Source organism: Oreochromis niloticus, linkage group LG3 (assembly GCF_001858045.2).
Source record: "Oreochromis niloticus isolate F11D_XX linkage group LG3, O_niloticus_UMD_NMBU, whole genome shotgun sequence".
Lineage (NCBI taxonomy): Eukaryota > Metazoa > Chordata > Actinopteri > Cichliformes > Cichlidae > Oreochromis > Oreochromis niloticus.
In genome coordinates this window covers 68,472,112-68,498,406 of record NC_031967.2, presented here as the reverse complement: position 1 = coordinate 68,498,406, position 26,295 = coordinate 68,472,112, and the positions used below count along the sequence as shown (strand labels likewise).

The 26,295-nt window shown below is 41.8% G+C and overlaps 1 protein-coding gene and 1 long non-coding RNA gene across 2 annotated transcripts; one reads left to right on the top strand and one right to left on the bottom strand.

Annotated features, from left to right (window-relative positions):
* Positions 1-2,903: 2,903 nt before the first annotated feature.
* LOC112846061 (uncharacterized) lies at positions 2,904-3,758 on the bottom strand (the record flags this gene model as incomplete). The annotated part of the gene is made up of 1 exon (XM_025905315.1): positions 2,904-3,758. A coding segment is annotated over exon 1 (855 nt), but the record flags the coding sequence as incomplete, so codon positions are not given.
* Positions 3,759-11,948: 8,190 nt separating this feature from the next.
* Positions 11,949-26,275, top strand: LOC109201233 (uncharacterized). Its single transcript, XR_002061252.2, has 3 exons — positions 11,949-11,960; positions 17,059-17,060; positions 26,125-26,275. It is a non-coding gene; the product is annotated as an uncharacterized LOC109201233 (long non-coding RNA).
* Positions 26,276-26,295: the final 20 nt, after the last annotated feature.

Here is a 26,295-nt window from a genome sequence, read left to right as displayed (position 1 = left end):
ACTACAAGGTCATTAAGATAAGATGGGGCCTGATTATTTAAGACCTTGTATGTGAGGAGCAGGATTTTGAATTCAATTCTGGATTTAACAGGAAGCCAATGAAGGGAAGCCAAAACAGGAGAAATATGCTCTCTCTTTCTAGTCCCTGTCAGTACTCTTGCTGCAGCATTTTGGATTAGCTGAAGGCTTTTCAGCGAGTTTTTAGGACATCCTGATAATAGTGAATTACAGTAGTCCAGCCTGGAAGTAATAAATGCATGAACTAGTTTTTCAGCATCACTCTGAGACAGGATATTTCTAATTTTAGAGATGTTGCGCAAATGGAAGAAAGCAGTCTTACATATTTGTTTAATATGTGCGTTGAAGGACATGTCCTGGTCAAAAATGACTCCAAGGTTTCTCACAGTGTTACTGGAGGCCAAGGTAATGCCATCCAGAGTAAGAATCTGCTTAGATACCATATTTCTAAGATTTTCAGGGCCGAGTACAATAACCTCAGTTTTATCTGAATTAAGAAGCAGAAAGTTAGCGGCCATCCAGGTCTTTATGTCTTTAAGACATTCCTGCAGTTTAACTAATTGGTGTGTGTTACCTGGCTTCATGGATAGATAGAGCTGCGTGTCATCTGCATAGCAGTGAAAATTTATGCTATGTCTTCTAATGATGTTGCCTAGGGGAAGCATGTATAATGTAAATAGAATTGGTCCTAGCACTGAACCCTGTGGAACACCATAATTGACCTTAGTGTCTGAAGAGGACTCTCCATTTACATGTACAAATTGGAGTCTATTAGATAGATATGATACAAACCACTGCAGTGCAGTACCTGTAATACCTACAGCATGTTCTAATCGCTCTAATAGGATATTATGGTCAACAGTATCGAATGCAGCACTGAGGTCTAGCAGGACAAGCACAGAGATGAGTCCACTGTCAGAGGCCATAAGAAGATCATTTGTAACCTTCACTAAAGCTGTTTCTGTGCTGTGCTGAGCTCTGAAACCTGACTGAAACGCTTCAAATAAGCCATTCCTCTGCAGATGATCAGTTAGCTGTTTGACAACTACTCTTTCAAGGATTTTTGATATGAAAGGAAGGTTGGAGATTGGCCTATAATTAGCTAAGACAGCTGGGTCTAGAGATGGCTTTTTGAGTAAAGGTTTAACTACAGCCACCTTGAAGGCCTGTGGTACATAGCCGATTATTAGAGATAGGTTGATCATATTTAAGATTGAAGCATTAATTAATGGCAGGACTTCTTTGAGCAGTTTTGTAGGAATGGGGTCTAAAAGACACGTTGATGGTTTGGAGGAATTAATTATTGAAGTTAACTCAGAAAGATCAATTGGAGAAAAAGAGTCTAACTTAACATTGATGGTACTAAGAGTAGCTGTAGATGATATTACATCTGTGGGATGATTATTGGTAATTTTTTCTCTAATGATAAAAATTTTATTTGTGAAGAAGTTCATGAAGTCATTACTAGTTAACGTTAAAGGGATGGTTGGCTCAGTAGAGCTCTGACTTTTTGTCAGCCTGGCTACAGTGCTGAAGAGAAACCTGGGGTTGTTCTTATTTTCTTCAATCAGTGACGAATAGTAAGATGTTCTGGCTTTGCGGAGGGCTTTCTTATAAAGCAGCAAACTATTTCTCCAGGCTAAATGATGATCCTCTAAATTTGTGACACGCCATTTCCTCTCCAGCTTACGAGTTATCTGCTTTAGGCTACGTGTTTGAGAATTATACCACGGAGTCAGGGACTTTGGATTTGAGGCCTTAGTTTTCACAGGAGCTACAGTATCCAGAGTCGTACGTAGTGAGGAGGTAAAATTATTAACAAGATAATCGACCTCTGTTGGAGTAGCGTTCAGATAGCTGCTCTGCTCTATGTTGGTACAGGGCATTGAAGATGATAACAGTGGGTGGATTATATTCTTAAACTTAGTTACAGCACTTTCAGAAAGACATCTACTTTGATAAAGTCTACTCTCCACTGCTGTGTAATCAATTATTGTAAATGTAAATGTTATCAGGAAATGATCAGACAGCAGAGGGTTTTCAGGAAACACTGTTAAATGTTCAGTTTCTATGCCATATGTTAAAACAAGATCTAGAGTGTGATTAAAGTGGTGGGTGGGTTCTTTTACATTTTGAGAGAAGCCAATTGAGTCTAATAACAGATTAAATGCCATGTTGAGGCTGTCATTTTTAGCATCTACATGGATGTTAAAATCACCCACAATAATTATTTTATCTGAGCTGAGCACTAAATCAGATAAAAAGTCTGAGAAATCAGAGAGAAACTCTGTGTAAGGCCCAGGTGGACGATAGATGATAACAAGTAAGACTGGTTTCTGAGTTTTACAGCTGGGGTGGACAAGGTTAAGCATCAGGCTTTCAAATGAATTAAAAGTCTGTCTTGGTCTTTCGTTAATTAATAGGCTGGTGTGAAAAATTGCTGCCACACCGCCCCCTCGGCCTGTGCTTCGAGATTTCTGGTAGTTAGAATGACTCGGGGGTGTTGATTCATTTAAACTAACATACTCATCCGGCTGCAACCAGGTTTCTGTAAGGCAGAGTAAATCGATTTGTTGATCAATTATTAAGTCATGTACTAACAGAGACTTGGAGGAGAGAGACCTAATATTTAATAATCCACATTTCACTGTTTTACTCTTTGGTTCAGATGTGGATACTGTATTGTTCTTTCTTTGTGATTTTTTATGTTTAAGTTGTTTATTGCTGGTTTTTGGTTTGTTTTTTGTCTTTTTGGGAGCTGACACAGTCTCAATGGAGATGGGTTTTTGGGGGGGTAGCAGGAGGAGAGAAGCTGCAGAGAGGCGTGTAAGACTGCAACTCTGCTTCCTGGTCCCAACTCTGGATAGTCATATTTTGGGGGGTTTAATAAATTTGTCCATATTTCTAGAAATGAGAGCTGCTCCGTCCAAAGTGGGATGGATGCCGTCTCTCCTAACAAGACCAGGTTTCCTCCAGAAGGTTTGCCAATTATCTATGAAGCCCACATCGTTTCTGGGACACCACTCAGACAGCCAGCAATTTAAGGAGAACATGCGGCTAAACATGTCACTCCTGGTCTGATTGGGGAGGGGACCAGAGAAAACTACAGAGTCCGACATTGTTTTGGCAAAGTTACACACCGATTCAATATTGATTTTAGTGACCTCCGATTGGCGTAACCGGGTGTCATTACTGCCGACGTGAATTATGATCTTACTGTATTTACGTTTACCCTTAGCCAGCAGTTTTAAATTTCCTTCAATGTCGCCTGCTCTGGCCCCTGGAAGACAATTGACTATGGTTGCCGGTGTCTCTAGCTTCACATGTCTGAGAACAGAATCACCAATTACCAGAGTTTGACCCCCGGCGGGTGTGTCGCCGAGTGGGGAAAAACGGTTAGACACATGAACAGGTTGGTGGTGTACCTGGGGCTTCAGTTTAAGACTATGCTTCCTCCTCACCGTCACCCAGCCGCCCTCTTTCCCCAGCTGCTTGGGGTCTGCCGGGGAACAGCTAGCGGGGCCTACGCTATCTTCGGCTGCACCAGCTACAGGGGCCTGGCTAGCTACGGGTGAATGAAGGGTGCGAAGCCGAGTCTCCAATTCAGTAATCCTGGCCTCCAGAGCTGCAAATATGCTACATTTATTACAGGTATCATTACTGCTAAAGGAGGCCGAGGAGTAACTAAACATCTGACACAATGAGCAGGAAAGTGCAGGAGGGACAGGTGAAGTAGCCATGGTGCTAACGAGTCGGCTACGAGCTAAGCTAAGCTAGCGAAACAGTAAAGAGACAGTGAGTGAATACTTTGGCTATAAATTAGGTAGTGAGTACACAGAAAGGGTGATTCAGATGAAGCACGTTAAGATTATACTATGAAAAAGGGATGTATCAAAAGATTTAAATTAAATTGCTAAGCAGAAAAGCTACCCAGAAACACCACTGAGCTTTAGGTTCAAACTATCTCACTTCTGATTCATTTCAAAAATAATCTCACATGTAACAATTTGTATGTGTGTTTTCTATTCATTAAGGTAATGACAATTATTTCTTTCATTATTCTTACCTTTTCTAATATTTACCTCTTTGTTATGCTATGGTGGACATCCCTAAACAATTCATGAGTTCAGGTTTCAATTTTCAATTCAATTATATCCTATATTCTCGCAGTCAAACTCGTCCAGCTTCATCTCTCACTGGTCCTCTCTGCACAATGTCCTGTTAGGGCTTCAAAGCTCCAGCAAACACAGTCTCAACTCAGCTGCTGTCTTCTTCTCTGTTTCTTTACAGTCTTTCTTTCAGATTTAGTCCCAGCATGACAAAATATGACACTCAATGTCCAGTGCTCTTCCACAATTCTTTATCCCACTGTTCAACTGCCCAGCCTGTATTTTCACAGTACATATTGCATTACTCTTACATGCTGCTGCTGGTCGTCAGTCGTCATCAGTGTTAATGGATCAGTGGCACTGCCGTTTGCCTGCTGTATTCAAGTCCACGATGTTCTATCGGTCTTCATCAGGCGATTGACTGTCCTTTGAACTTCTTCTCCGCTTCAGGGACAAAGTGAGAGATCCAGCCGCACAATTTCGAGCCAAAAACTGGCTTCTTCTCCCAATTCTTTTAATCTACTTTTCTGCTGCTGAACTCAAGGTTCCAAAGTTGAGAGACGCCCACCTGTATTGACACACTAGAGCATACAATTAGTATTATATTCATTTTTTTATCTTAAAACCTCGATTTGCTTCATCTTCTTAGAATTTAACTCTGTCCATTTCTCTGGGTGCTCCCCTGACATCCTCAGTCACACACACACCTTCCTGTCACACACACAGCAGCACAGTATTTCCTGTTTCTCTTTCCTGTTTCTACAGATTAATCAAACACTTGTTTTTTTCATATTTACAGTCTACAAACCCTCTTTTAGTTTTACTAAGTCTTGGTCTAAAAACAATACACCTTCCTTTCTTACACACTTTTAAATGTTCTAACCTCTTTCAGACACCATAAATCGTCTCACACACCCTACCTTTTCTCTCTCAAACTTCTCCCTTTTTCACTCACTCAGACAAATCATGCAGAGACATTCAAATCAAATACTGACAGCATTCACATGGTTAAAATCACTCGAAATACGCTTTCATACGAATATTTTGGACATGCCTTCCATAATCAGAAAGAGCAAGTCAAAGAAAAACAACTGAAACCTCTAATCATCCTCACAGCTTCTCACCACACACACATAACTAAAAAATAAAACACACCAGCATTTATTGCTCAGGAGAGGTTACTGCAGAAAAGATATATAGTGGTCTTAGGTACTGTACAATGCACTCAATATATATATATCAAACTCAGTCAATTACTACACATCCACCATAATGAATTCAAACTAATTTTAGAATTCTAATGAGCAAAACCAGCATCTCAGTCACCGGCATTTGAGGACATCTACAAACAATAGTTATCAAGCTAGATAACACACAAAACCGAAAGCAACAATCCTCTCATGCGCTCCGCAGCAGCTGCCTCATTTACATGAACACACACAATCTAAAAATAGAATCAACAGGCAGTGCACTGCTGATGCAGAGACTCCCTTCACACAAAGATTTCTTATTTCATATTAGAAAGACGTCTTTTAATTTACAACTGCACAGATTTTTAGGCCTTTATAAACTTCCTACCGAATTTCGACAAATTTAATAATAACCGCCCAGCGGAAAACTCCCTGAGTTTTTTGCGACCAATTTAGCCATTATCCCGTCCCCGACGGTGGCCCGATTGCTAGTGCCCTAACTGAATTTAAAAGCGTTAACCAACCCAAACTTTGCCTAAAGCTCTATTTTTGGCATCTCACAGCCAAGGCTTTCTCGAAATTTTAAGTTAAGGTTTCACGCCCGAAACCGGGTTTCTACTGGCCAAAAAAGTGCAAACCACCGTCCCGGACGGTAAACTGACCCAGTCAGTGGCTATTCTGGACCGTCCTCAGTTGTCCACGATTGCCAATCGAACTATCCCGTCCAACGGAAAATCCTGAGCGTCCCCAGAAAATTGGGAGCGTCACCTCCGAACAATGCACTTGTTAGACTCCCAGAGTCCCGTTCTATACAATTTAATTATTTTGAAGACACCCCGAAAATCACAAACCCACCATATCGGTGTCCAAGCCCGGCTTTATAATCAATTGAGACTTTAATGTCACCAACTTCACCAATTACCTATTATTCTAAATTCTCTTTATTCTAAATCCTCTTTATTCTTTGTTTAGCAGTCCAACTGCTTTTCCTTTAATCAGTACTGTCACTTAACCTTACATTACCATTACTTCAACTTCAATTCTCATGAGATTTTCACCAAAATCAAAAACAGACCTTTACCAGTAATTTCAGTGAGTAAACTTTTAATTTTGTAATATCCAATTGGCACATTTTGGAAATACTTCAACAGGTAGTGCCTTACCTTTGAATAAGCCGGCTTATGTCCACTCACTTCGACCACTGACTCGTGTCTGCTCGTTCGAGCGCCTCGGACCCTCTCGTTCTCAACCTCCAACTGTCTCTCCTCAACCCTGGCCAATGCACCAAATGTTAAGGGTCCGAAATTGAGGACGAGAGTAAAATAATCATGGTCCAGAAGAGGTTGATCGAACAATTGATTTTAATGAATGCACGCAGCGTGGAGAGGTGCAAACTGCAGAACAGTTGTACATCTCTACCCAAAATACACTCTAGATTGCTTTTATAACATCAGGGTATTGTAACGCCCCTTCTTGCGTTTACAAGCACATAATTTGCATGTACAGAACATTCATGTATTTTAAGAATTAACTGCAACATAGAGGTTCCTCTTTCTGGCATCCTCTTAAGAATATGGTGATGATCTAAGGCCTTTGAGGTCACCATGGGCTGGACATCCTGCTGTCACCTGTAACTAGGCAAACTCAAATGCAACAAGAAGCTGAATACATTCAGGCCTTTACTCAGCTACTTTTGTACTGTAACAATATACTCAGCATATGAGTTATGATACATATATTTAACTCAATCATTTTAAAGTAGTTATAACTGCACCTGTAATAAACATGTTAATATTTGATTATGATAACCCCTATAATATAAATTATAACATAATGCCAGCAACTTCAATAAACACTTTGATGAAATGATAATTACTGCAATGATAAGATGATGGTTATGTAAAATAATCCCTGTAATTTTCACAGCAGCCTGTTTCTCATCAGAGGTGTTAAGAAGAAGAAGAAGAAGAAGAAGACGAAATGTGAGACCCCGCTGCTTTAAAATAAAGTCATCACTTATTCTCTTATTTCACCATTGCTGTAGTATAATATTGCAGTTGTTTTAAAATGTAAGTTAAAACTTGTTGTTTTAAATTACATTTACAAGAGATACACAAGAGTGATCCAGGCATAATCTACCTAACAGAGAGAACTGTAGATGTCAGTTGTGGGCAAATTGTCGTCAGACCACAGACCACATTCCAATATCATGAGGTAGTGATGATATTGCAAATATTCCACCTTGTGGTGTAGTTTGAACAAATTGTTTTAATAACCCTCACCCTACAAACATTATGGTTGAGTCAAAAACCAAGTCAAGCTGGCTGTAGCTCAGGTGGTAGAGCAGGTCACCTACTGATTGGAAGGTTGGTGGTTCGATTCCTGGCTTCTCCTAGTCTGCATGCCAAATATCCTTGGGCAAGATACTAACCCCAAATTGCTCTCTGATGCATCCATCAGAGTATGAATGTGTGTGAATGTTAGCTAAAAGAAGTACTTAGACAAATGTGAATGCACAAGTTGTGTAAAGCGCTTCGAGTGCTCAGAAGAGTAGAAAAGCGCTATATAAGAACCAGTCCATTTACCATAATAATAATTTTAATCTGAGGATAAAACACATGTACAGTGGCTATAAAAAAAATCTACACACCCATGTTCAAATGCCAGGTTTTTGTCATGTAAAAAAATTACAGCAAGTCAAATAGTTCCAAAACGTCTTCCTCCTTTATGTGACCTCGAATGTACAATGCACCTGAAAAACAAACAGAAACTTTTAAAGAGGGGGAAAATAAAATAAAAAAACTTAAAATAACCTGGTTGCACAAATATGCACACCCTTATTAAACTAATACTTTGTTGCAGCACCTTTGCCTTTTATTTAATTCACATATAAAACTATGAATTGTAATTTTAAAAGCATGTAGAATAGCATATTTAGGCAAGTATATTTCTCCTTTTTTATCAAGAAGCAAAGCCAAAAATAATAATAAAAAAAAAGAAACAGGGCAGGGTTCGGTGGTTGAATCATCCGTCCCCACCAATGCCAAAACCAAATCTACGCCCTGCTCTGGATGGACAAGAGACTGTTTTACGTGTCGGTTTGTGCAACAACAACTGTAAAACCAGCTCCGCTATTTGCTTGTTCTTTTGGGTTTTTTTACAAAACCTTTCACAATAAAAGCACCATATCATTTTGATTATTTTCAAAAACAAAAGCATTAAATAACTATAAATGGCGCTAACATTCCAGCCCCTAATTGTTACTGATGAGGCATGACAATTACACATTAACACAATAAAGTGTGCTTTAATATCAACAATCAGAATTTAACTGGCTTCACTAAACACTATATGAAACACAAATAATATGTCTTGAACATAAATCTGTTACACATGAGGCTAAGATTCAAACTGTTGCCTCCATTTCAAGCAATAAACATAACTTGTCGATAGGCCCCTCCAAAACGCTAGTTTTGGTTTTGACAAACACACGTCTGAAAGGTCAATGTGAATCAGCAACTGTTCTCTTCTTGGAACTTCTTGGAGCATTGTCGTCAACTAAGATTTCTCTTAGTCACTAACCACTTCTGTGTTTCTTGTAGAAGGGGCAAATACTCTTTAGTCAAACGCTTCCAAAAAATGCCTGACAGGTATTCTCTTTGGAATAATCCAGGTGGCAGTACTGGCTTCTCTTTAAGAAGAAGTAGATGATTGGGTGTAAGTGCGTCTAAATCATTGGAGTCATTAGACGTTCTGGTAATTGGCCTGCTGTTGACAATTGCCTCAATGAGTTAGCAACATCCCCCAAGAACCCGAAGAGTAGAGTCCTGGCCCCTAGCCCTCCCAGTGTAGCAGAAATGATGACGGATGATGACGGCAGCAGCAGCCGTTCTTCTCTGGGCGAATAGCTTAATGTTGTTCATGTGTAATTTCCGTTGAGTAGGCTAACCATATTGTTAACTTAATGCGTGTAAGGTGAACTAGCAAACACCGTCATAGTTACATGCGGCTGTCTTCTTGTTTGATGGCAGATACTCCCTTCACCCTGGCCAAAAAGGCTAAAATGACCAAAGAAAAAGTGGAAAACAGCTAAACATGAGAGGTTTTTGGACAAAGTTTGTGTTCTCCATTCTTTAAGCACCGGTTTGAGCACCATTTAAGCACCGGCACCATTTCAAAACTACCTGTTTGGCACCGGTATCGGATAAAACCTAAAGGATACCCATCCCTAGTCAGGATGCTCTCGATAGATCAGTGATGAGGATGTCTGAGGACAGGTGGTTCTTTCTCAGAGTCCTCAGAAAAGAAGAGGCGCTGGTGGACCTTCTTGACCAGCTTGGGGCAGTTGGTCATCCAGGTGAGATCCTTGGAGATGTGGACACCCAGGAACTTGAAGCTGCTCACATGATCCACAGCCGTACCTTTGATATAGATGGGTGGATGTGGGTAAGCATTCCTCCTGTCGCTCCTTAGTCTTCTCTGTGTTGAGATGCAGGTTGTTGGTGTCCCACCAGTCAGCCAGACGATCCGCCTCCTCCCTGTCGGCGGTGGAAGTGGAAATGTGTGGAAATGGAACAATAAAAAGCAACAAGAAACAGGAATCTTCACATGTTCATAAACCACAAAAGCTCATTTGGATCTGGAAGTAGGCAGGTTATGGAAATGACAACAATTCTACATTTCATTTTACAGCACAGTGTACATTTTAGTTTGTTTTAGCTGAAAGTGCATTCACCAAAAATTATATTAAACACATTTATTTTCTTTATGTGTAGTTTTGGAGTTCCAGAGGGTTCTGTACTGGGACCAATTGAATTCATCTTGTGCTTTTCCCTCGCAACTATTTCATGCTTACTTGGACGGTTCTGAGATCAGATGAAATACAAAATATACCCTTATGAGGGATTTTGTCTATTTAACATAAAAAATCAGGTTGAAATTGATTTTTTTATTGCTGATTTGAAATGGGACATTTAGCATGTCGAGAAAATGAACTAAGCCCTAACCCTGCCTGTAAGTGATGACCTAGTTGACAGAGGTTAAATTGTTGCCATTATTAAAGCTGCTCTGCTGTAACACCAGGTTATACCAGTAGATGGGAGCAGACTTTAAGTGTGATTCATGTGCGTTTCTAGTGTCACTGGAGGAACTCTGTGCTGGTTTAGGTGATGTGTTTCTGAAAGATTTCTGGGATAAGTTACATGTTCATTTATAGTTCATCAAACAATAAAATAAAGGCCTAGCTTACAAGGAAATATATTACTTGTACTTCCTACTTTTGCCTATGTCATTTGTGGCACATTGCAAACATGTAAAGACAATTTGTTAGTAGCAGCAGCGTTTTAAGTTATGTTTAGCATGCAATGTAAAGAAATGATGCTGCTGATCAAAAGCTGGAATGATGGCATTGATATTATTGATCGGTTTCTGAGGGACTAAGAAAAATAAATAAAATCTCTTCAATCTCAAACACAAATAAATTATGCACTGCAGCTTTTCTTTGTAGTTTGTCACCACTGAATGATGTCCCTGCTGATTTTAGTCTGTGGTTGCGGAGTGGAGGTGTGTATCGGTTAGCCACAGTCGAACTCAAACAAATCATCTTTTCCATCTGACTCTTGGTGAAACCCACAACCACATGACAAAAACAACTAAAAAAAGAAAAGACTTTTAAGTGAATACCATGTTCGCCCATCACCTCATTTACATCACCTCATTGCTGCCAACCAAAAAAAGCCTGACAAAACATTTATGCACAGTCGTACTGATCAGTGGTGAGTCTGCAGACACAGAAACTGTGCTCTGGCTTCAGCGAGCAGTGGTGCACAGGAACCATTAGAAGACGGGTCCACTGTGGTCATAAAGGTATGGACTTGGTCAACAACAATAGTCAGGTAGGCTGTTGGGCCTACGATGTGGAAAGTAAATAAGCAAATCAAATGAGTGATTTGGTCATTTGATATCTGTGTTAATGAGCAGTTGAATCAGTGTACCTATGATAGGTGAGCGTGTAACAAACCTTACATTCTCCTGTCCATCTCTCTTTTAAAGAAACTGGTCAACTTTCCATGAAACCTTTTTTTCTGACAGAGAGATGAAAAGTCTGATATTATTCAAAGATCTGAGGTTATGTCATGATGTGGTTTGGTTAGCTTATCTTGTGATGGCTGGAAACTGAATGAGCAGCTAGCTTGGCTTCGTCCAAATATAAAGATAAAGAGCAGCTGTACCTGGACCTCCTTGCTCAACGTATCTTCAGTTCTCACTGCAACTGGATCAATCTCTGCAGAATAAAACATTTAAATTACTGCAGGTAACACAACTGGAATAGAAATGTTATGCTGACTCACTGAAAAAAATCAGATCATAAAAAATTAACAGTACGACTGAGTTATTTTTAATATTGAATGAGAAATCTTTTCCACATGCACAGTGCAAAGAGAACTCAATGGTTGGGACTAAACAGCTGTGAAAACCATTTGTTGGAGATGCTGATCAAAAAAGAAAGCTTTAGTTTGTTAAGGAAATTGAATATTGGACTGTGGACTAATGGAAAACGGTCATGTGATCTGATAAGCCCAGATGTTCCTGTATAACGGGCACATTAGTGTAAAAAGAGGGGCTGTTGAAGTGACACCATCATGTTTTCTGTCTACTGTAAGAGGATTGGGGTTGCTTAGGATGAGGTTTAGCAAAGTTATGTGGCCGATCATGGCTCAAGAGTTGGCAGTTTGTCTTGTAACTGGAAGGTTGCCGGTTCGAGCCCTGGCTTGGACAGTCTTGGTCATTGTGTCCTTGGGCAAGACACTTCACCCACTGCCTACTGGTGACAGCCAGGGGCGGATGGCACAATATGGCAGCCTCGCTTCTGTCAGTGCGCCCCAGGACAGCTGTGGCTACATCTGTAGCTTGCCTCCACCAGTGTGTGAATGAATAGTGGAATTGTAAAGTGCTTTGAGGGTCTCGAAAAGTGCTATATAAATGCAATCCATTATTCTTAGTAGTAAAAACAATTAGGTCAGGGCCGGTTTTTACATAAGTGGATTTTTTTGCCTTACCTAATGGCACATCTTCCAAGATGACAATGTCAGGATACACTGTTAAAACCGATGGTTGAGGGAGCATTAGAGAAAGAAAGAAAGAAAGAAAGATAGATTTTTTTTTTTTAACAACACTGGGACTCGGGGTCCGTGAGCAGTGTGGACCTTTAGTATTATTATTATTGTATTGGATGTATGTTTGCTGCACTGTGCTCTTGTGTTCCTTGCTGGTGTGTGTACATGTGTGTGTGTGTGTGTGTGTGTGTGTGTGTGTGCGTGCATGTGTGTGTGTGTGTGTGTGTGTGTGTGTGTGTGTCTGCAGGTGTGGCTGGAGGATGAAGGACAGCCACACGCAGGCCTGATGGGTGTGGCCCTGCCAGCTGCCGGTCACACCTAGGTTCTCACACACCTGCTTCTGATCAGGCTCGTCGGGGGAGCTACTTAACAGAGCGATGGAGCTTCCTCCGGCGCAGGATCGTTGAGTTAGACTCCATGTCAGTATTTAAAGTGCTGTTAAGTGTATGCCTGTTGGAGTTGGTGCCGTAACGACTGCGTTTGTTGTTTTTCCTCAGGAGGAGAGAGGAACACAGGACAGCAGGACGCACGGGGTGTGCGTAGGCACAGGAGCGGAGAGCACGGAATACCAGCACTTAGGAGAAGGTGCAACACAGGAGTTGAGGGAGCACATTGGAGTTTTATTGTGTGCTGTACATTACCCCACTGTAAATAAATGCACTGTTCATTGCACTAAGTCCAGCGTTTGGGTCCTTTCTCCAACATCCCCACAGCTTGCCCTTGCAGACCGTGACAAATAACCATCTCCATTTCCCTAATTTCCCCTCAACTGTCCCCAACACCCCTTCCCAGTTCTTGTTTACCGTATCCTCATCCCCCAAGTACACAGCCAAATACTTCAGACCACCCCTTTTCCACTTCAAACCACCTGGAAGTTGCGGGAGTCCTGCTGCAAGACCCTCACTCTTAGCCCAATTTACTCATGCAGCTGAAAATCTGCAGAATTTTTCAACAATCATTCCCAACTTATTGACATCTTTTTGACTTCTAACAAAAGCAATAACATCATCAGCATATGCAGATGGGTTAAAAGGCATGTTAAAACCTGCTAAACTCATCCCAGCAATAGAACACCTAACATTATGTAACATCGGTTCAACAGAAAGAGCATACAACATACCAGAGAGCGGACAGCCTTGCCTGATTCCTCTGGTAACTTTAAAAGGTTTACACAAACAGCCGTTTATTTTCAGTACACTTTCAATGTCTTTGTACAACAACATAATCTTGGCAATTAAGTCAGTGCCGAGACCAAACCTCTCCAACACACTCCAGAGGTAACGGTGCTCAACTCTGTCAAAAGCCTTTTCTTGGTCCAGAGAAATCCAGAGAAACCAATATCACATCCCAATGAACTGGAGACCTCCAAAATATCTCTGACTAGAGACACATTATCGACAATAGACCTGCCTGCACACAGTAGGTTTGTGTTTGATGGACAACTTGATCCATCACCTTCTTCAGTCTGTTTGCCAGCACTTTCGACAGTATTTTATAATCAGTGCACAATAAAGAGACAGGCCTCAGATCTTGAAGATCACCTTTTTTAGGCAGCAGTGTTAGAACCGCTCTTCTGCAGCTCTGAGGTAAAGATCCTGTACAAAGCTCAAAAACCTCCATGACATCAACACCCAGGTCAAACCAAAAAGCTTTATAAAATTCGACTGGAAGTCCATCTATGCCAGGGGCCTTCCCTCCTTCCATACTTTGTAAGGTAGTATTAATCTCAGTCAATGTTAGAGGCTCCCCAGCTCCTTGTGAAATCCTCAGAAATTCTGGGGAGCCTGCTGCAGAAGGCATTAAAAGCTTCTCCATCCTCCAAGTACTCAGAACAATAAAGCTCAGAGTAAAAATCTGCTGCTCTCCACCTGATGTCACCATCCACTGTCAAAAGATCCCCAGCAGATGATTTCAAACCATGTCTGAACTTGCTCTGTCCTTTCTTTTTTTCTAGCAAAAAAAAAAACATCGTAGGAGCGTCCATCAAAGAAAGGTTTTGAAACCTGCAACGAACCAGTGCCCCCTGTGCTCTAGAGCCCAGCAAGTCAGCCAACAAAGCTTTTTTAGAATTGAGATTCTCAAAACAACCTCGGTTTCCTGTGGAATTTGCAGACACCTGCAGCTCCACTATTTCAGTCTCCAGTTCTCTCATAGATTTGACAAAATTCTTTGATTTCAGTTTTGTCCCGGTCCCACCACTGCCTTAAACAAAGAAAACCATCTTTCCTGGATTTAAACAATCTCCAGGAAAAGCTAGACGCTGTCTTGAAATTTGCATCTAGCAACAAAGCAGTGTTAAAATGCCAGTAAGCAGAGTTGTGCTTAAGATTTGCAATAAAAGCATTACAAGAAACAAGAGCGTGACCAGAGAAAGAAACAGGATGTATGTTACACTCTTTAAAAATTCCAAAATGATGTCTAAAACAGTATATCCTGTCCAATCTAGCTGCAGTTAAAACGTTTCCTCTACACCTAGCCCACGTAAATTGTCTTTTTTCACTGTGCATTTCCCTCCAAACATCAACTACAGACTGTGCTTCTGTCAAACGCTTTAGAACTGTCTGTGGGACACATGGGGTTCTAAATGATTTCTGTCCAACTGATCATTTTCTGTACAGTTAAAATCTCCAGCCAAAAAAAGAAACTCTTCTGGATCACACATGCACAAGACAGCCTCAAGCTTGCGTTAAAAAAGAACTCTCTCTGGCCCCAAATTTGGAGCATACACATTCACAAACACAATTGTGAAACATTCATACTTTGCCTTCACCACCATTAGCCTGCTCTTTACCACCTCCTGAAAATCACAAGACTCTGGTAGAAAGTCTTTCAAAAAAAGGAGCCCCACTCCATCACAGGCTCTACTTAAATGACTCAAAATAACTTCACCCTCCCAATCCCTCTTCCAGTCTGTCACATTTAAACAATCACTGTGTGTTTCTTGGACCATTAATACATTTATGCGCCTTAATTTCATTAACTAATACACACTGACTCTCTTCCTTATATCTCTGGCTCCATTCAGGTTTAAAGTAGAGACTGTGAAGTTACTCATCACCAAAGATACAAGGATAAATAAAGATAGAAAACACAAAACCTTAGATGCCATCATACTCCTCGTCATTATTAAATTCCTGCTTAAGTTTTGCAACTATCTTTCTCAGTCTATAGACTTCTTTGTCGATATAATCACCCTTTCCTTTATTGCTCAACTGTGATCTCACATACAACAAAAACAACTTCTTGTCTGAAAAGAAATCCTCTATTTTCAAATTTTTCATATTCTTTGTGACCTTGAGAAAGTGTTTAACATTTTGCACCCTGTAACCTTTCTTCTGCTCGCTCTATAGGTTGAACTTGCCAGATCTTCAGTCCAGCCTTCCTCTTCGCCTTCATCCTCTTCTTCCATATCACTATCAGAGTCTACCTGATTCTGTCCTGAGCTTTCCAACTCCATCTTATCCACAACATCATTCCCAATTTGAGAGCTAGCTACCTCAGGATCATTTGCACTTGTTCTCCCTTCTTGAGTCTCCCCTGAGCTCTCCTGCACTACACCTGTGTTATTCTCCTGATTATCCTGTGAATCTACTACTGTTTGACTTTGAGTGTGGACAATTTGCTCTACATTTTCTTCTTCTGTAGTCTGCTTTTCCTACACTGCAGCTGCTTTCTGACCAGGTTTCTCACCACTTTGCTCTCCTGTTTTGTTTAATCCATTGATCCCCAAATCTCTGGCTTCTGCTGTTCTCTGCTTCTTCTCTCTTCCTTCCACCCGAGTTTGTTCCAAATTATTTGAAGAGACATTTTTTGCAGGACACGCTCGAACTAAATGGCCAACCTCACCACACCCAAAACACACCAACGCCCCCAAAGTCACATATAATTTATAGTCAAAATCATCCACTGGCACATTAAACACTACATTTAGGTCTTCATCCTTTTTATTTAGGGACATAAGAACCTGTCGCCTGTGTGAGACAAAGTGCTTTAACAGCAGTGATTTGCAACCTGATGACAGTTTTCTGATCAGAGAAATTATTTTTCTGTGCCGAGACCACTCTCTAACCAGTAATTCATCACAGATGAACAGAGGAATATTTGCAATCATGACTTTTTTAGCTGGAGTGCTGAGAGAAGAAACCGACAAAAAAATGTAATTCCCAACAATACCCTTCTCAATCATTTTATTCACCTTCTCCACACTGTCAACAAAAATCACCACTGCGCTGTTCATCGGAGCAGGAGATTTAATGCTGCTATGACCTACAATTTCACCAACCGCCAGACCACACTCCTCTACAGAGCAAGGACAAGTAGGTAGGTATGATCTTAAAACCACGTTGTCTCATAAGGTTAGTGAGGTCCATTTTGGCGATATGAACGCCAACCGGCAAAAAGCCGGTTTTACGCATGCAGCAAAATCAGTAACGCTTCATTCAATACCACGCACAGTATAAAAATCTAAACTCTAATATCAGAAAAAAGACATAACAGACAGAAAAGTAAAGTTGGAAACAAGTCCTCAATCACTCAGTCAGACTCGCCACACACTCCACAACAACACTCCCAGCATGCAATGCAGAAAGGTATGGCATGGCATGGCAGTCACAGGCAATGGAGTAGATGTTGGCGCTGCAGGCGATGGTGTGGAAACAACAGCAACAACTAACAAGATGGCAAGTGTGGCAGCCTTGAAGCGAGCTCCCCCAAGCAACAGCTGGTTTTTGTGTTTAATTTGACTTTTTCTTTATTTTTTAATGTGTAGCACATGTCTTCTTGTGTACAACTGACAAACCTTACTGGACATAAGAGATGGACTTTCTGGAGTTTTGCAACATGGACCTTCCGTTTGCAGACCCCCCATTCATCTCACCTGAGGCTACATCCTCGGGTATTTTTGAAAACTGTGATTTTCCGTTTTTGTTTTTAAAATCCTGTCTACACATAAACGCAAAAATGAAGGAAAATGCTGCTAGGAACATGCCAGAGCAACAGGTGGTGACACCGTGTTGGCCAATCAGAAGTCTAGGAGCCTGGGTGGGAAAGAGTAAACAAAGATGGTGCATAGAAGCAGAACTGAGTCCTATGTGTGGAGGGACAGTATATGTAAGCATTTAAACACTGCAGAGAACAAAGTTAACAGTAACAGTATTTTGTCTAAGCCTGCCACTGTAGAAATTCATTTCACCGAAACAATAATGTGGCGCACAGTGTGACGTCAAACTAGGCGCACACCTTTGACGCTGCGTTTTCTCGGTTTTCCTCATCCACACGTAAATGCAAAGAAGGAGTTTTCGAAAATCTCCGTTTTCAGTCACCGAAAATGCAGCTTAAGTGTGGACGAAAGATGCAAATGCATAGAAAAATCTGCGTTTTCAAAATTACCTGTGTACGTGTGGACGTAGCCTGAGATGCCTTTGTTCTGGGCCCCTGGGGGCCACAAACCCTGATGCCCAGTTTATTACTGGCTAATGTGCAGTCACTGGAGAACAAGCAGAGAACTCTACCAACACATTCATTTGAACACTCGTGGAGACCGGCTACTTGACCACTGTTACGCCTCCTTCCGGGATGTGTACAGGGCCCTCCCCCACGCCCCATCTGGCCAATCAGATCATCGCACCATCCTGCTAATGCACGTCTACAGGCAGAAGCTGAAACAGGAAGCTCCATCTCTGAGGGCGGAGCACACTTGGTTGGACCAATCAGAGTCCATGCTGCGGGACTGTTTTGACCACATGGACTGGGAAATGTTTCACATGGCTGCTGACGACATCGACGAGTACACAGACTCAGTCTGCGGATTTATCAGAAAATGCATGGAAGATGTTGTCCCTTCCAGAATAGTCCAATCCTACCCAAATCAAAAACCATGCACGAACAGCGATGTTCGAACGGCAATGGCAGCACGGAGCATTGCTTTTGCCTTCGCGAACACATCAGACTACAGACAAGCACATTACCAACTAAAGAGGATGATCAAAGCAGCAAACATAAGTACAGGGACAGGGTGGAACAACAATTTGACAATTCTCGTGGCAGTATGTGGCAGGGACTAAACACAATCGCAGACTTTAGAGCAGGGGTCCCCAACTCCAGGCCTCGAGGGCCGGTGTCCTGCAGTTTTTAGATGTGTCCGTGATCCAACGCAGCTGATTTAAATGGCTAAATGACCTCCTCAACATGTCTTGAAGTTCTCCAGAGGAATGGTAATGAACTAATCATTTGATTCAGGTGTGTAGCCCCAGGGTTAGATCTAAAACCTGCAGGACAAAGGCCCTTGAGGCCTGGAGTTGGGGACCGCTGCTTTAGAGAGAAAACCTGGACACCGCAGACCACGGCCTCTATGCAAGGATCTAAACGTATTCCACGCCAGATTTGACACCCGAACACCACAAGACCGAAGAGTGTGCGCACCGTGGATGACGTTAGTGTGCACACCGTGTCTGATGTCAGTGTGCACACTGAGGAGGATGTGCAGAATTGCTTCAGGAAGGTGAACACACACAAGGCTACTTGTCTGGACAGGATACCCTGCCGCATCCTCAGGTCATGAGCGACTCAGCTGGCTGGAGTGTTTAGACACATCTTCAACCTTTCCTTCTCTCTGTCTGTAGTCCCAGCCTGCTTCAAAATGGCCACCATCATCCCTGTGCCCAAATCCTCCACGGAATGACTGGTGACTGATAGCCCTGACCCCCATTGTGAGCAAATGCTTTGAGAGACTGGTCAGGTACTTCATCTGCTTTGCACTACCCGACTCACTGGAAACTCTACAATTGGCATACCGCCACAACAGGTCCACTGATGATGCCATAGCCCTGACACTACATACTGCCCTGTCACACCTGGAGAAGAGAGACACGTATGTGAGAATGCTGTTTGTAGACTACAGCTCAGCATTCAATACCATCGTTCCCTCAAAGCTGGACAGGAAACTGCAGGATCTAGGACTGAGCAGCTCCCTCTGCAGCTGGATCCTTCACTTCCAGTTTGACAGATGCCAAGTGGTCAGACTGGGCATCATCACCTCATCGCCCATCATAATGAACACTGGTGCTCCACAGGGGTGTGTACTGAGCCCTCTCCTGTACTCACTCTACACCTGCGACTGCACAGCCACTAACAATTCCAACATCATTGCGAAGTATGCGAACGACACTACAGTGGTGGGTATTATCACCAAAGGTGATGAGACAGCCTACAGGGAGGAGGTCAGCGCCCTGACCCACTGGTGCCGAGACAGTAATCTCACACTCAACGTCCCAAAGACAAAAGAGTTGATAGCAGACTTCTGGGGGTGAGGGGAAACACACACACCCATCACCATCAACGGTGCTGCTGTGGAGAGAGTGAGCAGCTTCTGTTTCCTAGGTGTACACCTGGTGGAGGAAAACAGTGAATACAGCACCTCTTCTTTCTCAGGAGACTGAAAAGATTCGGCAGGACCCCCCACTTCCTCAGGACCTTCTACCGCTGTGCCATTGAAAGCATCATCACTGGATGCATCACCACCTCGAATGGCAACAGCATCGCTTACAACCGCAAAGATCTCCAGAGAGTAGTGCGGTGTGCTGAAAGGATCGGGGCTCAACTGCTGTCTTGTCCAATTTGATTTTGTACTCTCTCATTATCGATTATCTCAGCTCGCCTTGTTTTACTCAGTTTTACTTTGGATTATTGTTCATACTTGTGCCCACGTGGCCAGGCGAGAGTGATCCTCTGCCCGTGTGTTGTGCTGCTTAATTGTAACATCTATACCTATCCAGCTGACTTGCTCCTGTTTTTATAGGGAGCTGTACAGGATTCTTCTTCTTGTCAGGGGCCACTATCAATATTTTAATTACTATAACCAGTACAGGCCACTGTTACTTGCGTGGTGCCAGCTATTTACTCTGGTATTTGGTATTTTCTTTTTAAGTAAGAGTGTGTGTGTGTGTGTGTTTTCATTAAATATTCAAATGTACACTGTCTCCTGACTGTGTGCAACAAGCTTGGTGTCCTTTCAGAGTTTTTCTTTGACTTTTAACATTTTGACTGTTGTGTTGTGTTTTTTTATTAAAGTGAACTGAGGACACACCAGTAGCCGTGGGACCTTTGGTGGTGGTTATTTTCCACACTTCCTTTGCTGTACAGCACCTGGGGTGCAAACTTGATTTTTGTGTGGTTTTCAGCTACTGGTAAGTCCAGTTCAATGTATGGTTTCATGTAATCCAGGACACTGTTAAAGAATAGGCTGTGCCACAGTCAGATTTCATCTTTTTTATCTGTTGTTTAATTGTGATAAATACAAATAAATTACATATTAATATTGGAGCCAATCTGCCTCGGTGTTGAGTCCTTAAACCTGTATCTTTTCTAGTTTTTAAGGAGATTTTATATTAACTGGGTGTGAAATACCCCTTGGTGGCATTGTCATTGTATTATTTTGATATAATCCTTGTTGACCACTTGGTCACATATGCTTGTGGCCACACCACCATGAGCACACCTGATCTCGATGTTATGTTTTTTAAATACCATCACCTATGTTCAGTGTTGGGGAGTAACGGAATACATGTACCGCCATTACGTATTTAGAATACAAAATATGAGTAACTGTATTCCGTTACAGTTACCGTTTAAAAAGGTGGTATTCAGAATACAGTTACTTTGTTGAAATAAATGGATTACACGGCGGTACTTCCCTGTTTCATATTCTCGCGGGTCAGGATTGTTTGGGTTTGTTTGACAGCTACGTTCTGTTGTTCCAGGCGGCAGCGTTACGGTTGCCATGGTTACAAGGTGATGCGCTCTCTCTCTGCGTGTTTCCTGGGTGAGAGAGCGCCTTTTTGTTGTTGTTGTTGTGCTAAGCTAATAGACAGAATGCTACAGGTATAGCTCTAAAGAATGTAGCATCATGGGCAGTGTAGTCCGTGCTGCAGGGAGAATGGACTACCATACCCGTTATGTGTCTGTGAGCGAGGGAGGGAGAGAAAGGAAAAGTCCGAGCTGTCACGGAGCAAAAACGGGAGCTGGAAGCATGTAAATATAATAATAACCACTGCAGCCAAGAAGAGTGCCTGACGAGCCCAGCTGTAAGTAAGCTATTAAGACTCAACTGTACACTGTGTTCGTGTTTTCCTCTGGAAAAAATAAGTTCCGTTGGAGCAGCCTTTCAACGCCTCTCTCTGTCTCTGGCAAGCAAAGTTGACCCAGACAACAAAGTAAAGCTATTTTTCGGCTACCAGCCCGACACGAACCCGACGTATTAGCCCGAGGTCCCTTTACTACTGTTCAGAGCCGCGGACCTTCAGTAACCGTAATAAATCACAGCAATAGTACATTCATGTTGTAAACAGCATGATAATATATTAAGTAATCCAAAGTATTCAGAATACGCTACTCTCATTGAGTAACGTAACGGAATACGTTACAGAATACATTTTGGGGCATGTATTCAGTATTCTGTAATGGAATACATTTTAAAAGTAACCTTCCCAACACTGCCTATGTTGCATAAATGTTTCCACTGTAAACCTTCACCAAGGTCCACAGAAGCAAATTTAACCACTCAGCAGCCAAACTGGTAATACCTGTCCTACATATGGGTGAAGCTCTGTGCGTTAAAGCTTAATCAAAATATCAAACAAACCAAACAGAAATTGGCTGTGTGCAGGCAGGCAGGACTCAGAGGCAAAACGTAAACTCAGCAAGACTCAGCTTTATTGCTGATAGCAACAGAACAGGAACTTCACTAAACTGAGAATCCAAAACCAAACTAAGCAGGCAGGCAGGCGAACAGACAGAACACAGTTAACGTGAGAGTACAACGCGACACTGAGCAAAGGCAAACAGAGGGATAATATACACAGGGAAGTAATCAGGGAATGGAAACAAGGAGGGAGACACAGCTGGGAGAGATTAGGACTAACGAGACAGGGGGGAGCGAGGCTGGACACACTGACATAAGACATAATCCTTCAAAATAAAACAGGAAACAATACACAAAGACGGAGACTAAGAAACACGGACTTTAAACGGGCAGAACTAAACCTAAACCAGAATAAGCTGGAACATACTAAATAATACTAATCATCATCATCAACATCATCGTCTCCTGACAATAGATCAAGATAATAACCAAAAATACAAAATCAAACCAAAACATGAGAACTCGAAATGTTGGGTCAATTTGACCCAGAACCATGACACTGCCAGAGCCAAAAAATGAACTGAAAAAAGTGCAATTACTCTAATGTCCACTTGAGGCTTCAAAAGCGAATTAGTCCCCACAGACAACCACGTTTTCCAATGCAGTAAAACAACAAGTACACGGACCATCATCTTTACTATGACAACAATGAGCTGAAAGTCATTGTTATCATAGTAGTGATAGTCTGAAAAAGGATGATAGTCTGACCTTCATCTTGGACCTCCCCACCTCCATGAAGAAAACACAACATTACCTCTGCTTCGTCTGTCTGGTTGTTTTTGATGACTGGATGTTTTGATGTTGTACTTGACATGAGTGAGGATGTCATCTTCTCCAGTTTCCTCTTGATCTCCTGAAGTGATCCAACATAAAAAAAATTGTTCAATTAAATATCTAAACAGAGATTACATTTAACAAAGCACAGACACTGTGCTCCATCCCCGCAATATGGACATCACAGAGTTACTCGGTAAACTGAGATTCATCGAGCATGGTGCTCAGGCATAGACAGTGTTGGTCAAGTTACTTGAAAAAAGTAATCAGTAACTAATTACTGATTACTTCCCCCCAAAAGTAATCCCGTTACTTTACTGATTACTTATTTTCAAAAGTAATTAATTACTTAGTTACTTAGTTACTTAATTACTTTTTAAAAACACGATTTACAACCTGAATAGGTAATAAAGCGATAGATCTTTCAGCCCAATTCTACTTTTTCTGCATAATCCATCATACAAAATGTAATCAAATGGAAAAGTTTCTTTTTAAAACTTGTTTTATTAGTTTTAATCTTTTAACTTTATGGATCAAGCAAAAATTAAATTATATGCAACATTCTCTGACTGGAAGAAATTTGTTTAAACATTTAAACCTATTTTCTGCACATTCCAGCACATAAAATAAAATCATGTTTTGTGTTTACACTCACTCTTTCAAATAGATGAAAGTAAAACACAGCAGAAAATAAATAAAATCAAAGACTAGCGGTCCTGTTGCTCTATTTTCACCTGTAAAGCAGGAGTGGGGTAGGCGGAGGTTTACCCTGGTGCAGGTGTGCCGCGGCGGTCAGTGGAAGAATCCGCGAGTTTCTCTGTGAATTTCACATTACGTCATAGTACACTCGGTGCTTGCTTGGAAGTTTAGGGGTTTTCGCTGTAAAGAGAAGTTTTCTTCCCACGCACAACGGACACTAATGTTTTTGTCACTTTTTATGGAATCAATTCAAAATAAGGTCAGTACTTCCACGCTTTAAACGCTGCACGCTCATACTCTCTCCGCACTCGATATATTATCCATTGTTGATCTCCACACAGCTGTTGTCACGAACGTCGCACTCGCTTACATCACTGTCATGAGACATTCTTGCAAAAAAATCACGGATTTAGTAACGCAGCGTGCTTAAGGAAAGTAACGGTAAGCTAATTACCTTTTTGCAATAGTAATCCCCAACTTAGCCAGCATGTACTGTACATGTTTGGTTGTAAGATTGTAACCCCTTTGTAGTGGAGATCTGTGTTTGGACATTGAGAAGAGGTAATTTCTACATCTCTTAGTGCTGTTTTGCCTGCGTTCTGCCTCTCTCTGTATGACCCACAGAGAGGGATTCGGTACCTCTGAACATGCTAATAAGCAAGACGTTTGGGCAAAACTGCTTTCCGCTGATTCTCTGCAGCTTTATTTCTCTCTGTGCAACATTTCCTAGCATTTGGTAGTTTGTCTGTTCAGTCTGCGTCTTTACTCAGAATCAATGAGATGTCACGGAGGTTGACACGCAACATGGCACCTGTGTTCGGCTTGGCTGCTGTTGCTGCTCCGTGTGTTTGTCGACTGCTTCAGCCGACACCAAAGTCCTTAGAAGCAAATTTAACCATTTAGCAGCCAAACTGGTAAAACTTGTCCACATATGGATGAGGTTCTGTGCTATAAACTTTAATCAAACTATCAAACAAATCAAACAGAAACTTCCAGAGATGAAAAAAACTGACAAAAAATGCAATTACTCTAATGTCCACATGAGGCTCCAAAAGTGAATCAGTCACCACAGACAACCATATTGTCCAACGCAGTAATCCAACAAAACACCAAGTACACTGACTCCCATCTTTACTACGGTAACAAGGAGTTAAAACTGTCTGAACCTCACCATGAAAAAAATCACAACATTACCTCTGCTTCGTCTGATTGGTTGTTGTTGATGACTGGATGTTTTGATGTTGTACTTGACATAAGTGATGATGTCATCTTCTTCAGTTTCTTCTTGATCTGATGAAATCATTCAACATAAAAAATTTCAATTAAATATCTAAGCAAAGATTACATTTAAGAAATTTGTTACTGCACAAACAGAAAACTCCATGGCTGCAATGTCACATTTTCAGAGAGGTAAGTAATCAATAAACTGAGCTCCATGCAGCACAGTGCAGAGACATATCGCTCACATACCCTATATCTACTGTATAGGTGGTGGTAACCCCTTTGTAGTGGAGACATGTGTTTGCTCATAAGTAAGAGAACATTTATACATTCCTTAACTCTGCTTTTCCTGAGTTCTCTCTGTACGACCCACACAGAGACATTCTCTGATGCTTTTTATCTCCTTGTATGACCCCAATGGGATTGGGTAGCTTGGAGATCATTTGGAATGCTAAATAGTAAAGTGGCAACACTACCGTGTTTGAAAAAAATAGACTGGGCTCAGTTCTAAAAATGAGTCAAGTAACATGCAAGCATGCATCAAGTAACAACCGCATACATAAAAGTGCAGGAAGTTTGATTGTCACCTTCAGGTTTCCTGTGAGCACATCGTTTCACCAGCAGAACCAGTAACACCATTAGAACCACAACACACACTGATCCAACACATGACAACACAGGTATGAGAGGGGAACCAGGGCTAGCGATGGAGCCAGGAGGAGAAGTATATGTAGGTGGCGGTGTGGATGTAGGTGGAGGTGTGGATGTAGGTGGGGGTGGAGGTGGAGGTGTGGTGGTGTGTTTGTCTAAAATAAAGCAAACACAGTCATTAAGTTGTCGTCACGTTGTGAATGTTGAAAGCTGCAGAAACACAGACAGGTGAGTGTGTCACCTGTGACAGTGATCCAGCTGGATGGAGACTCTCCATGACCGCTGATGTCACACTTGTAGAGGCCTTCATCAGACCTGGAAACATGCTGGATGGTCATGTGACCTGTAGGCTGCTTCCTGATGAGGGAGCCATCTTTATAGAAAGCAGCTGGGAGGTTGGAGGGAGTGGTCTTTGTTTTACAGAGCAGAGTGACGTCATCTCCCTCCATCACAGGGAGGACAGGACTCTGCAGGATCACTGATCCACCTCAACACAGAGACAAACTACAGCATTTCATCCATTTACACACAGCTTCATCAACACTAACTCCACACACTCAGCTTACCAGTGACTGTCAGGTTAACCATGTTACTGATGGGACCCTCTCTGGACTCACACCAGTAAACTCCACTGTCTGATTGGAAAACAGTGATATTACAGGAAGAACCAGCACCTTCTCCCCACCCATCTCCACACTGAGTCCTCTGTTGTTTGCTTGTGTTTCTCCTCAGAGTCCATCCAGCAGAGCTGTCGTCCTCCTCACAGCTCAGAGACACAAAGTCTCTTTTAAAGAACTGAGAGCTGCTGGGACTCACAGTCA